Source organism: Salvelinus sp. IW2-2015, linkage group LG32, assembly GCF_002910315.2.
Source record: "Salvelinus sp. IW2-2015 linkage group LG32, ASM291031v2, whole genome shotgun sequence".
Classification (NCBI taxonomy): Eukaryota; Metazoa; Chordata; class Actinopteri; order Salmoniformes; family Salmonidae; genus Salvelinus; species Salvelinus sp. IW2-2015.
In genome coordinates, this window is record NC_036871.1 from 19,592,166 (window position 1) to 19,605,336 (window position 13,171).

Consider the following 13,171-nt stretch of genomic DNA (forward strand, 5'->3'; position numbering starts at 1 on the left):
AATTAATAAATTAAAGTGCAATATGAGGCATGATACCGTCTTCATTTTAACAATAGTGAATGAAAAAAATTGCCTATGTCAACATCATCAAAAAAAGTAAAGAAAGAAAGCAAAGCAGAGCTGAGCTTAACTTCAAATTTCTTTAAAAAAAGATGAGGATGTCTACATTGTCTGGGGAGAGGGTAGACCTCTTTGCAGTCACTATGTCCCCTGTCGTGGAGAACACCCTCTCGCCAGGAACTGAAGTGCCAGGCACAGCCAGGTAGTATCTTCCCATCATGGCAATGTGAGGGTATTTACTCACATTGTTTTTCCACCATGCCAGTGGATCACCATCCATTGGAATGCTGCTTGCTGCCTTGTAGGATGCCACCTCCTCTTTGATGGTGTTGGCAAACGTCTTTCCTGTGTCCTTGCTCGCAAAGGTCTCTCCGAAAAGCTCCTTCATGGCCGAATTATTTTGTGGAGGAGATCCCTCTGAGTCTGCTCCTGTCGGCTCTGTGGCTTGACCCTGCAGAAAAAATGACATGATCTATTAAACTAATTATTTATTTTCATATTTCATCGAGCTATAATTGTGGCAATAACATTTAATAAAAGCCATTATTATTCCAAATCAAAAATGGATGATTCTAATAGCAATAGAATAGACTAAGATTAGACTGCAGTCTATTTATTATTTAAGTAATTCACTCGTATTTCTTTTTTTACCTCTTCAGTGGCCACAATCTCAGTTGTGAGATCACTGTTTGTCCTCCGGCGTAAGGCAGGGTCTAGGTGAGACAGGGACTTGAACCTTGGATGCAGTGCAGTAGATCTATGAAGGTAGTCCTATACATTAGGGGGGTATCTGGGGTTCAGGTCCTCTCTAATGGCAGCCTTGACATCTCTAGTGACGATGCTGTCTTCCTCACTTGGGGCCATGGATTGTAGAATCCTTGTTTTCAGAGGTAGGATCATGGACACAGACGGTGCAGTTTCAGTACTCAGGTCTGACAACTTGGATGGAAGATTACTGAGGATAATAGCAGCTGATATTGCCACTCCTATTTGCCATTTCTTCAATCTAAGCCTACTAGTGTGTGCCCTCAGGCCTGGAGGGAAGCAAAAGTAATTCCGCTAGCCAAGAAAAGTAAAGCCCCCTTTACTGGCTCAAATAGCTGACCAATCAGCCTGTTACCAACCCTCAGTACACTTTTATAAAAAATAGTGTTTGACCAGATACATTGCTATTTTACTGTAAACAAATTGACAAGAGACTTTCAGCACGCTTATAAGGATGGACATTCAACAAGCACGGTACTTACACAAATGGCTGAGAGAAATTGGTGATAAAAAGATTGTGGGAGATGTTTTGTTAGACTTCAGTGAGGCTTTTGACATTATCGATCATAGTCTGTTGATGAAAAAATGTGTTATTGCTTTACATCCCCTGCTATATTGTGGATAAAGAGTTGCCTGTCTAACAGAACACACATGGTGTTCTTTAATGGAAGCCTCTCCAACATAATCCASATAGAATCAGGAATTCCCCAGGGCAGCTGTCTAGGCACTTACTTTTTTCAATCTTTACTAATGACATGCCACACTTAATGTGTTGTKGAAAGTGTTATGAAATGTCATGTAATAATACAAATGTGTAACTCTTAATGTTGCTGGACCAGGAATGGGGATCCTTAATAAATACAAATACAAATCTTTACATAATTTTGCTTCTGGTCAGTTTCCTTGTTGGCAGGCTATTCAGCTCAGTTGTTACAGGTGACTTCAGTTATTTTCAAAATGTTTCCTTTATTCATTGAATTTCTCTATGCCTGTGCTGTACAGTTAGCAAAGAACTTAATTATTTATTCAGAATATCTGTAGAAGTTTATTGCAAAATATATCAGGTTCAGCTTTGGTAATTCAAAAATGCAATTTCAGCTCTGTACGTTCCAAAAAGGAAACTGAATTTTACATGACTTAAGTTCTCTTATTGTCTTGAGACCAGACAGGGACCTAACTCAGTGTCTTATTGGTCAAGCTGTATTGTATTGTACAGTGCATTCAGGAAGTATTAAGACCCCTTGACTTCTTCCACATTTTGTTACTTTACAGCCTTTATTCAAAAAATTTATTAAATCGTTTTTTCCCCTTCAGCAATCTACACACAATACCCCATAATGACAAACAGGTTTTAATAAAAAAATATACAATTGAAATATGACATTTACATAAGTATTCAGACCCTTTACTCAGTACTTTGTTGAAGAATATTTGGCAGCGATTACAGCATTGAGTCTTCTTGGGTATGACTCTGCAAGCTTGGCAAACCTGCATTTGGAGAGTTTCTCCCATTCTTCTCTCCGGGTCCTCTCAAGCTCTATCAGGTTGGATGGGGAGTGTCGCTGCACAGCTATTTTCAGGTCTCTCCAGAGAGGTTCTAGTTTGGGCTCTGGCTGGACCACTCAAGGACATTCAGAGACTTGTCCCGAAACTCCTACTGTGTTGTCTTGGCTGTGTGCTTAGGGTCGTTGTCCTGTTGGAAGGTGAACCTTTGCCCCAGTCTGAGGTCCTGAGCGTTTCTGGAGCAGGTTTTCATCAAGKATCTCTCTGTACTTTGCTCCGGTCATCTTTCCCTCTATCCTAACTAGTCTACCAGTCCCTGCCACTGAAAAACATGGGGATGGCGCCAGGTTTTCTGCAGACGTGACGCTTGGCATTCAGGCCAAAGAGTTCAAAATTGGTTTCATCAGACCAAAGAATCTTGTTTCTCATGGTCTGAGAGTCCTTTAGGTGCCTTTTGGAAAACTCCAAGCTGGCTGTCATGTGCCTTTTACTGAGGAGTGGCTTCTGTCTGGCCACAATACCATGAAGGCCTGATTGGTGGAGTGCTGCAGAGATGCTTGTCCTTCTGGACTGTTCTCCCATCTCCACATAGGAACTATCCGGCTTTGTCAGAGTGACCATTGGGTCCCCCGATGGCTCAGTTTGGCCGGACGGCCAGCTCTAGGAAGAGTCTTGGTGGTTCCAAGCTTCTTCCATTTAAGAATAATGGAGGCCACTGTATTTTTGCGGACCTTCAATGCTGCAGAAATGTTTTGGTACCCTTCCCCAGATCTGTGCCTTGACATAATCCTGTCTTTGACATCATGGCTTGGTTTTTGCTTTGACATGCACTGTCAACTGTGGGACCTTATATAGACAGGTGTGTGCCTTTCCAAATCATGTCCAATCAATTAAATGTACCATAGGTGGACTCCAATCAGTGAATGAAAAATTAATAAATATGTCTTGATTACGTATGTTTTCCAACCCCAGAGATTTTTTTATTTTAACTAGGCAGGTCAGTTAATAAGAACAAATTATTATTTACAATGACGGCCTACACTGGCCAAACCCAGACAATGCTGGGCCAATTGTGCACCACCATATGGGACTCCCAATCACGGCCGGTTGTGTAGTTAAAGGTTGGTCGCAAATGGGTCTTCAAAATGGACAATGATCCCAAGCATACTTGCAAAGTTGTGGAAAAATGGCCTAAGGACAACAAAGTCAAGGTATTGGAGTGGCCATCACAAAGCCCTGACCTCAATCCTATAGAAGATTTGTGGGCAGAACTGAAAAAGTTCAACAATTTAAAGGCAATGCTACCAAATACTAATTGAGTGTATGTAAACTGAAAAATCATGTGCGAGCAAGGAGGCCTACAAACCTGACTCAGTTACACAAGCTCTGTCAGAAGGAATGGGCCAAACTTCACCCAACTTATTGTGGGAAGCTTATGGAAGGCTACCTGAAACGTTTGACCCAAGTTAAACAATTTAAAGGCAATGCTACCAAATACTGATTGAGTGTATGTAAACTTCTGACTAACTGGGAATGTGATGGAAGAAATAAAAGCTGAAATAAATCATTCTCCACTATTATTCTGGCATTTCACATTCTTAAAATAAAGTGGTGATCCTAACTGACCTAAGACAGGGAATTCTTACTAGGATTAAATGTCGGGAATTGTGAAAAACTGAGTTTAAATGTATTTGGCTAAGGTGTATGTAAACTTCCGACTTCAACTGTATGTACATTTTATGGACACAGTCTATTTTACAATTTTATTTTGTTTGTTTTTAACTCTTGTCCTTCCTCTACTCTAAACCTCTCCCATATATTTATGATGTTCATCTGGTTTGATTTGCCATGTCTTTCAAGCTGTGCTCTTTTCAAAAAAGTTCTTAACCTATGTATGTTTTACGGGCACAGTATGTTTTACGTTAGTTATCTTGTTGTTATTAGTTATTAGTCCCAACCTTCAGCTCCATTCAACCCCTCCCATCTATCTCGTAACACCATCCACATTGGATTTCTATTTGCCATTTATTTTTCAACTGTTCTGTGATGTTTCACAACATTTCTGAACCTTTCTGTTCTCATTGTTCCTACAGATTGTAAATTGAAAATAAACGTTTTTGCTAAAAGTATTATATTATTGATCGATTGACTATGACTTTTCAGATCGCCCGGTAGTGATAACAAATTATCTAATGATTCTGACTCTTCGCAGCGAAATCTGCAGAGCTGGGAAGGTTGTATCCCCCATATAAATAGCATTCTATTGGTTGCAAGAATTCTGTATAGTAATTTAATTGAAAAATAATAACTTTTGAATCCGGCGTCGTTTTGCGTGTCATTTCATAAACCATGTGCCATGGAATCGGTACGTCAGAAATCTCTTCTCAACTATTTTGCAGTCTATATGGCACGACTGTCAATTTGTTGGTCCTTAAATGAAACTGGTATACTTTTTTATTTATCACAATTTTCTTTAACCAATTATGGTCTTTAATGTAGGGCCGACAGACAATGTATTCACTTAGGCAGCAAATGTGAAGACTTTGCAAGGGGAGTGTAGCCTTTCACTTGGCACTGCACCTCTGCAGGTGGTAGTTGTTAATGTTTCCTTACACTAGATGGCGATATAATTCAAGTAAATGTTAACAAGTGGTTGCACTTACTTTGTAAATGTAGCCTATTGTCAGAATTTTATTAGCAAGTTCTATCACATTACAACAGTCAATCAGAAAATGTAATGATTTTGTCACAATAACATTGAATATATCCAATATCCACCACTTCATTCAGGGTCATTTTCATTTGTCTTTTCACAGCCTTAAAAACTAGCAGTTGCACACACTGTGTGTGCAGTAGCATGCACTCCCATTGCAATGAACAAACACTAGTTATATGTGTTGGTCTACAGGTTTAGGCTCTGGGCAGTGGACAACACAGGCCGTCGCTCCAGCCCAAGTGAGGTCACCATCAAGACCCCCTGCCCTGCTGTGGATGATGTCAAAGCACAAGGTGGGCTTTCCCATGCATGGATGGACAGTTTCAGGATCTGTATCTTGGTTTTCAGACTAATATTCTAACAGTAGTTACTAATCTGAAAACTTGTAGACACACGTGTCTTGTCTCCACATACAGTACTGAGATCAGATCTGTGTTGTTGCAGAGATTGCAGACAAGATCTACAACCTGTTCAATGGTTACACAAGTGGCAAGGAGCAGCAGACGGCCTACAATACGCTGATGGATCTGGGCTCTCCCACCCTGCACCGTGTGCTCTACCACTACAACCAGCGTTATGAGAGCTTCGGAGAGTTCACCTGGAGATGCGAGGATGAATTGGGGCCCAGGTATCTATACTGTCTGTCTCTGTCTCTCTGTCTCTCTCTCTCAGTCCAAGAATATCAAGGCATATTGGTTAGGAAAGCACAACTACCGACCAACCAACTGTCTAGTAGCATCACAATCCATCCACACCTGGGTGGTGCGTGCATGTGTATTCACCCCTTTTGCTATGAAGCCCCTAAATACGATCTGGTGCAACCAATTACCTTCAGAAGTCACATAATTAGTTGAATAAAGTCCACCTGTGTGCAATCTTAAGTGTCACATGATCTGTCACATGATCCTAGTGTGTATATATACACCTGTTCTGAAAGGCCCAAGAGTCTGCAACATCACTAAGTAAGGAGGACCACCAAGCAAGCGGCACTATGAAGACCAAGGAGCTCTCCAAACAGGTCAGGGACAAAGTTGTGGAGAAGTACAGATTAGGGTTGGGTTATAAAAAAATATCATTAACTTTGAACATCCCAAGGAGCTCCATTAAATCCATTATTAAAACATGGAAAGAATATGGCAGCACAACAAACCTGCCACGAGAGGACCGCCAACCAAAACTCACGGACCAGGCAAGGAGGGCATTAATCGGAGAGGCAACAAAGAGACCAAAGATAACCCTGAAGGAGCTGCAAAGCTCCACAGCGGAGACTGGAGTATCTGTCCATTGGACCACTTTAAGCCATACACTCCACAGAGCTGGGCTTTACGGAAGTGTGTCCAGAAAAAAATAAGCAAGCACGTTTGGTGTTTGCCAAAAGGCATGTGGGAGACTCCCCAAACATATGGAATAAGGTACTCTGGTCAGATGAGACTAAAATGTAGCTTTTTGGCCATCAAGGAAAACGCTATGTCTGGCGCAAACCCAACACCTCTCATCACCCTGAGAACACCATCCCCACAGTGAAGCATGGTGGTGGCAGCATCATGCTGTGAGGATGTTTTTCATCGGCAGAGACCGAGAAACTTGTCAGAATTGAAAGAATGATGAATGACGCTAAATACAGGGAAATTCTTGAGGGAAACCTGTTTCAGTCTTCCAGAGATTTGAGACTGGTTCGGAGGTTCACCTTCCAGCAGGATAATGACCCTAAGCATACTGCTAAAGCAACACTTGAGTGGTTTAAGGGGAAACATTTAAATGTCTTGGAATGGCSTAGTCAAAGCCCAGACCTCAATCCAATTGAGAATCTGTGGTATGACTTAAAGATTGCTGTACACAAGCGGAACCCATCCAACTTGAAGGAGCTGGAGCAGTTTTGCCTTGAGGAATGGGCAAAAATCCCAGTTGCTAAACGTGCCAAGCTTATAGAGACATACCCCAAGAGACTTGCAGCTGTAATTGCTACAAAAGGTGGCTCTACAAAGTATTGACTTTGGGGGGGTGAATAGTTATGCACCCTCAAGTTTCCCATTTTTTTGTCTTATTTCTTGTTTGTTTCACAATAAAAAATATTTTGCATCTCCAAAGTGGTAGGCATGTTGTGTAAATCAAATAATACAAACCGCCCCAGGTTATAAGGCAACAAAATACGAAAAATGCCAAGGGGGTGAATACTTTCGCAAGCCACTGTATAATGTGAAATTATAGCTAAATGTTTTATAAACAGAGCCATGTGTCTGATATAAAATGTCTACATACAGTTGCCCGTAGATGCACGGTGAAGCAGGTGAAACTGATTAAGACGTCCTTGACTCTGAGATTCCAAATCAGGGTCTTAGCTTCAAATTAAAGGTTGTTTTTAATGCCATATTTAGGCCATATTGGAAGGGTTGATGTAATTGGTTTGCTTCTGAAGTGTTCTATTAAAATATACTTACATTAACAGCCCCACATTTTCAGAGGGATGATTCACGTCAAGAATGCACTGACCTTAGATGAAACCAAAGTAAGTGCATTTGAGGTGAGGGTCGGAGACTATAAACATGGGTTTAGATCAATTGGACATTATCTCGCTAAACACCGTTATAGTGTTATGGAGGGTGGCTACCGTTTTAGTTACGTCATACTGTAAGACTCTTAGCTTGTTAGCATGTTGGGCAGGATTTTCCATGTTGTTATGGTGTGTTGTGATTGTGTAAGCCTGCTGTCTCAGGAAATGTGTTATAGGCATTATTGAAGAGATGTATTTGTAATGTATTCTTAAAAATGTAAATGAGAATAATATGAAAAGACATGGTTTGCATTGGACCTTATGTGTTGGGTGCACTGCCCTTGTAGCGTTGTTGGAGAACCCCCATCACTTGTTTACTTGTTCCGTACCCTCTGTCTCTCTAGCATTTCTGAAAGGAACAATTTACCACTTGAATCAAAGCAATGAGATGCTCCTTTCCACACATAACAATACAAAGCCGACAATCGCCTGTAACTGGGCTTGTCTCCAGAAATGACATTCCTTGTTATGAAATCCTCAAATTCACTGGGGTTTCCCTGTCACAAACAATGTGAACCATTGTAAATGCAATTTTCATTAGCTAGTCAAAATACATATAATAGTCACCCACTCTGCCCCTGACTAAATAAAAACTTGTTTCAGCAGAGTAAACAATATGTTAAAATAAACTGGTGAAGCAATGGATCTATCTTTATAAAGCAGGGGAAATATTCCTCTCCCAGCTTTTGTACATATCATATCTCACTGACGAGTTAGGTTGGCCCCTGTCAGAGAACATTTTTGTTGCTTTTTCCTGCAACATCGCGTGATGTTCATGCCAAACATAAACGTACAAAGTCTGTCTCTCGAGCCCGACACTTCTCTCCGTGTCCCGATCTTGTCATCACTACAGGACTACCCATTACTAAAGGCATGGGGCTGGTTGTTGACTTAGAAATGATAGATGTTGGCTTGGTAGGAGAAAATCCTATCTTGAACATTTCACTCCCCCTCTGTCTCCTTGCCTGTACAGCCCAATAACTGACAGTTATTTTTATGACACATCCTAATCAGGCAATTTCCTGTGATGCTAAGTATTGTTATGGTTGGATTTCTGTTGATAACATGATAAGTGGAGCTCATGTTTTTGTGATTTAACATTTTTTGGTTAAAAAGGGTCTAATTTAATCAAGACTGTTTAGAAGATGTAGGGATTTTCCTCAGACATTATTCTACCACAATTACTCTTCCATTATCTCAATTTGCAGATGAGGACTGGACTGTCCTACCAACAGATATACTCCATATCTGGTTGTTGGGTATGGACAACAATAAATGTACTGTACCATGAAAGTCCGATAGTTTACTTTCATGCAAGACATGAAATTGCGTGCATTCATAAAATGAACTTCCATGTAAATGGACAATAAACTTATCGGATTGCATTGTATTGTATATCTGTGTAACACAGAGACAGACTCATCATAGTGGTGGTTTCCTAGCATCATGGATGCTCTTTTGAACCCGTCCCTGGTCTCTTTGACTGTTGCTGTCTGAGGAATGCGGCTGATTGTTTCCTCTCCGACCAGTGAAAAGCAGTGAGTCAAGGAGATTTGAAATAGGGGCCCTGGCAGAGTGGGAGAGCTCCAAAATGTACCCTGGAAATGTGAGGCCATTTTCCACTTCTATACATGCTGGGATTTATGGTGACAACCGTTGCTATTTGGAGCCCAAAACCTTTTCTTGAAAAATTAAAGCATAACAAACCGCAAGATTTTTGTTTTAAGCAAATAAACATCCAAATTCCTTAAACCACTGAAATGTAGCAAGATATTAGAAACATAAATACATTTAGAAAAATTATATAAATGACAGCACCTCTACTACACAGATACCGATTATTTTATAATGACTTAATATGTCTTTCATTTTTGACATCGTTAAAGTACCATTTATATTCTTTAATCAAGAGTTCTCTGCAGATAATACGTTGTGAGTATTTAAGCTGTTGTTCTGCCCTATTTGACTAGCATCTGCAAATGGAATGTTGCTTAGTTTCTCTATGGAAACGTACTGGATATCCAGGTATCCAGTATTCAGGGCGGCAGGTAMAGTAGCCTAGCAGTTAGAGCGTTGGGCCAGTAACCAAAAGGTTGCTGGTTCGAATTCCCAAGCCGACAATATGAAAAATCTGTCGATGTACCCTTGCTCACGGGGTGCCGTACTTCTATGTAACCCTGTAAAACAACACATTTCAATCCACCTATCTGGTGTATGTAATAATAAAACCTGCCCCTAGTTTGGAATACAAAATCTAAATATGAGGATGCGTAATATTACAAGCACAGCTTTCACCTATTGAATGCAAATACCTGGAAATATGACATTCCATTACAGTTTGTTCATGAAACAGTGATAGTGTCCTTGTTTGGAAAGTCTCACCTTGTGACACTTAAAGCACATGAACAAGCTGTCCTCATTGCACCTTGTGCCTGGTCTAACAACAAAACAACGATTAGCAAGTTAAGAGGTATGTCTGAAAACATTGGATTCTGTGGAACATATTCTTAGGAATGCTTTGAATGTAGGAGTTGGGAGGGATGACAGTATTAAAAGAGAATAATGTTTTTCTGATTAATAACAAAAATGTATTGTGGGCCGACAAAAACGTCTCACTATTTACATTACAGTTTGGTGGTCCTGGTTTGGCCAATGAGTGAGGTGAAGCCATGTCTGAGGAATCAGGCACTCTTTCCATCAGTTGCTGTTTCTGTCAGCCACTTATCCTGGAGACAGCTTAATCACTTTCAACATCATCACTATCTGAACATGGGTAGACCCTGTACAGGTTATGAAATGGATGAATAACAGTCAGGTATTGRCCTAAGAATTATTTATTCCACCATGCCCAGTCTCCTTCTGAAGGGAAGAGGTGGGTTTAGAGTCTGTCGTATTATGATGTAGTGTAAAAACAATGGTGAAGCCGCAACGTGTGATTTATGAGTGACCCGCTCTATCCAACGTTTGATTTGTATCATTTAAGGTGAGAACACCAAATACTAAAATCTTACCTCAATCCAGACAGAGGTCCATATTTTATGTATAAAGTATTTCCATTAATCTTACTTTTTCTTCTTGTTCTTTTGAGCAAAATTCTACAAGAAATCGAGATCAACAAATATGAAAGGGCATTAAGACATTTTATTTTGTGTGAAGGTGTCACGCCCTGACCATAGAGAGCCTTTATATTTCTCTATTTGGTTAGGTCGGGGTGTGATTTGGGTGGGCATTCTAGTTTTTCTATTTCTTTGTTGGYCGGGTATGGTTCCCAATCAGAGGCAGCTGTCTATCGTTGTCTCTGATTGGGGATCATACTTAGGCAGCCTTTTTCCCCCTTTAGTTTGTGGGATCTTGATTTTGCATAGTTGCTATGTAGCCTGCAGAACTTTACGTTCGTTATTGTATTTTGTTGTTTTTCGGTGTTCATTTGAATAAAATAAATATGTTCGCCTACCACGCTGCACCTTGGTCTCCTCATTCCAACGACGAACATGACAGAAGATCCCACCACYAAAGGACCAAACAGCGTGGCCAGGAGGAGCAGGGATCCTGGGTCCGGGAGAAAAGGGTGTGGAGGACATCATAGACATGGGAGGAGATTATGGCAGGGGACAAGACCCTGCCATGGAAGCAGGCGGAGGCAGCGAAGGAGGATCAACGACGACTCCGGGGTTCGCAACCACGACGGAAGCCCGAGAGGCAGCCCCCCCCAAAAAAATGGGGGTGGCACACGGAGTGGTCGGCGGTGCCGAGGTGTGAACCAGAGACAACCTGGGAGGAGGTAGAGAGGTGGTCGGTCGACCCAGGGAGAGTGCCAGAGCCCGCCTGGGATTCAATAGAACAGTGCGAGRAGAGATACCGGAGAATGGAGTTGGCGAGGAGTATGCGGCAACGTAGGCGTTTGGAGGAKCGTGTCACCAGTCCGGTGCAATCTGTGCCCGTCCCACACATCAGGCCTCCAGTGCGCCTCCCCAGTCCGGTACGTCCTGTGCCTGCTCCCCGCACTCGCCCTGATGTACGCCGCCACAGCCCAGTACGTCCTGTGCCTCCTCCCCGCACTCGCCCTGAGGTGCGTGTCACCAGCCCGGTGCCACCTGTACCGGCCCCACGCATCAGGCCTCCAGTGCGCCTTCCCAGTCCAGTACGTCCTGTGCCTGCTCCTCGCGCTCGTCCTGAGGTGCGTGTCACCAGCCCGGTACCACCAGTGCCGGCCCCACGCACCAAGCTTCCGGCGACAGTTCACAGTCCAGAGCTTCCGGCGACAGTTCCCAGTCCAGAGTGGCCGGCTACAGTTCCCAGTCCAGAGTCGCCGGCTACAGTTCCCAGTCCAGAGCGGTCGGCTACAGTTCCCAGTCCAGAGCGGTCGGCTACAGTTCCCAGTCCAGAGCGGTCGGCTACAGTTCCCAGTCCAGAGCGGTCGGTACAGTTCCCAGTCAGAGCGGCTGCCGTCCGTGACTGGCAAGTTCAGTAAGGTGTAACATCAGAGTCGTAAGTTCCATAGAGCGGCGCTTATTCAGTCGACCAGGCGTTTACAGTCTGGAACCTACGGCGACGGTTCCACAGTGCGGAACTTCCGAGACGGTCCACAGTCGGAAACTCTGAGAGGGTGATCGGAAGCTCCGAGACGGCAGAAGTCTGAGCCTCACAGTGACGATCCATGGCCCGAAGTCATGTAAAATGGAGCAGGAAGCTCCAGTGGATGTTCATGGCACGGAGCCTCCAGTGATGATCATGCGAGCTAGGATTCAGGCCGGAGCTCCAGTGAAGATCCACTGGCCGCGGAGTCTCTCAGCGACGTCTGCGGGTCCAGAGTCTCCAGCGACGGTCTGCGGCTGAGTCTTCAGCGGGGGTTCCAGTCGAGCAGTCCTGCGAGGGTCGGCGTCCAGAGCCCTCCTGAGAGGGTTCGCGGTCGGAGCATCAGGCGAACAGATCCATCCAGGAGAGAGAAGGGACGATCCAGCGGTCGTGCGTCAACGGGCGACGGTCACGGTCCAGGCGGCACCGGCGACGGTCCACGGTCCGGGGCAACGCGACGATCACGGTCGCGGGGCACCGGGACGGTCACGGTCGGAGCATCGGGCGACGTCCGGATCCGGACTCCCGGCGACGACTCTACGTCCGGTTCCTCGGCGACGATCTACGGTCCGGTTCCTCGGCGACGATCCACGGTCCGGAGCATCGGCGACGATCTACGGTCCGGTTCTCGCGGCGACGCTCCGGTCCGGTTCCTCCGGCGACGATCCACGGTACGAAGTCCCTGGCGACGATCTACGGTCCGGTTCCTCCGGCGACGATCTACGGTCGCGGTTCTCCGGCGACGATCCGGTCCGGAGCATCGGCGACGATCTACGGTCCGGTTCCTCCGGCACGATCCAGGTCCGGTTCCCTCCGGCGACGATCCACGGTCCGGTTCCTCCGGCGACGATCCACGGTACGAAGTCCCCGGTGTCGATCTACGGTCCGGTTCCTCCGGCAACAATCCACGGTCCGGAGCCTCCGGCGACGATCCACGGTCCGGTTCCACGGAAGCGGAGGGATCAGCGAGCGGAGCGGGGTCTACGTCCCGAACCGGAGCC

The 13,171-nt window shown here is 44.2% G+C and overlaps 1 protein-coding gene across 8 annotated transcripts in view; it reads left to right on the plus strand.

Annotated features, from left to right (window-relative positions):
- The window catches only part of LOC111957288 (astrotactin-1), a 247,681-nt gene that overhangs the window by 230,665 nt on the left and 3,845 nt on the right, over positions 1 to 13,171 (plus strand). For all 8 annotated transcript variants that reach the window (XM_070436721.1, XM_023978078.2, XM_023978080.2 and 5 more), the window contains exons 21-22: positions 5,237 to 5,337; positions 5,489 to 5,672. In XM_070436721.1, coding sequence (XP_070292822.1) covers positions 5,237 to 5,337; positions 5,489 to 5,672 — 285 coding nt within the window. The remainder of the gene's footprint in view (positions 1 to 5,236; positions 5,338 to 5,488; positions 5,673 to 13,171) is intronic.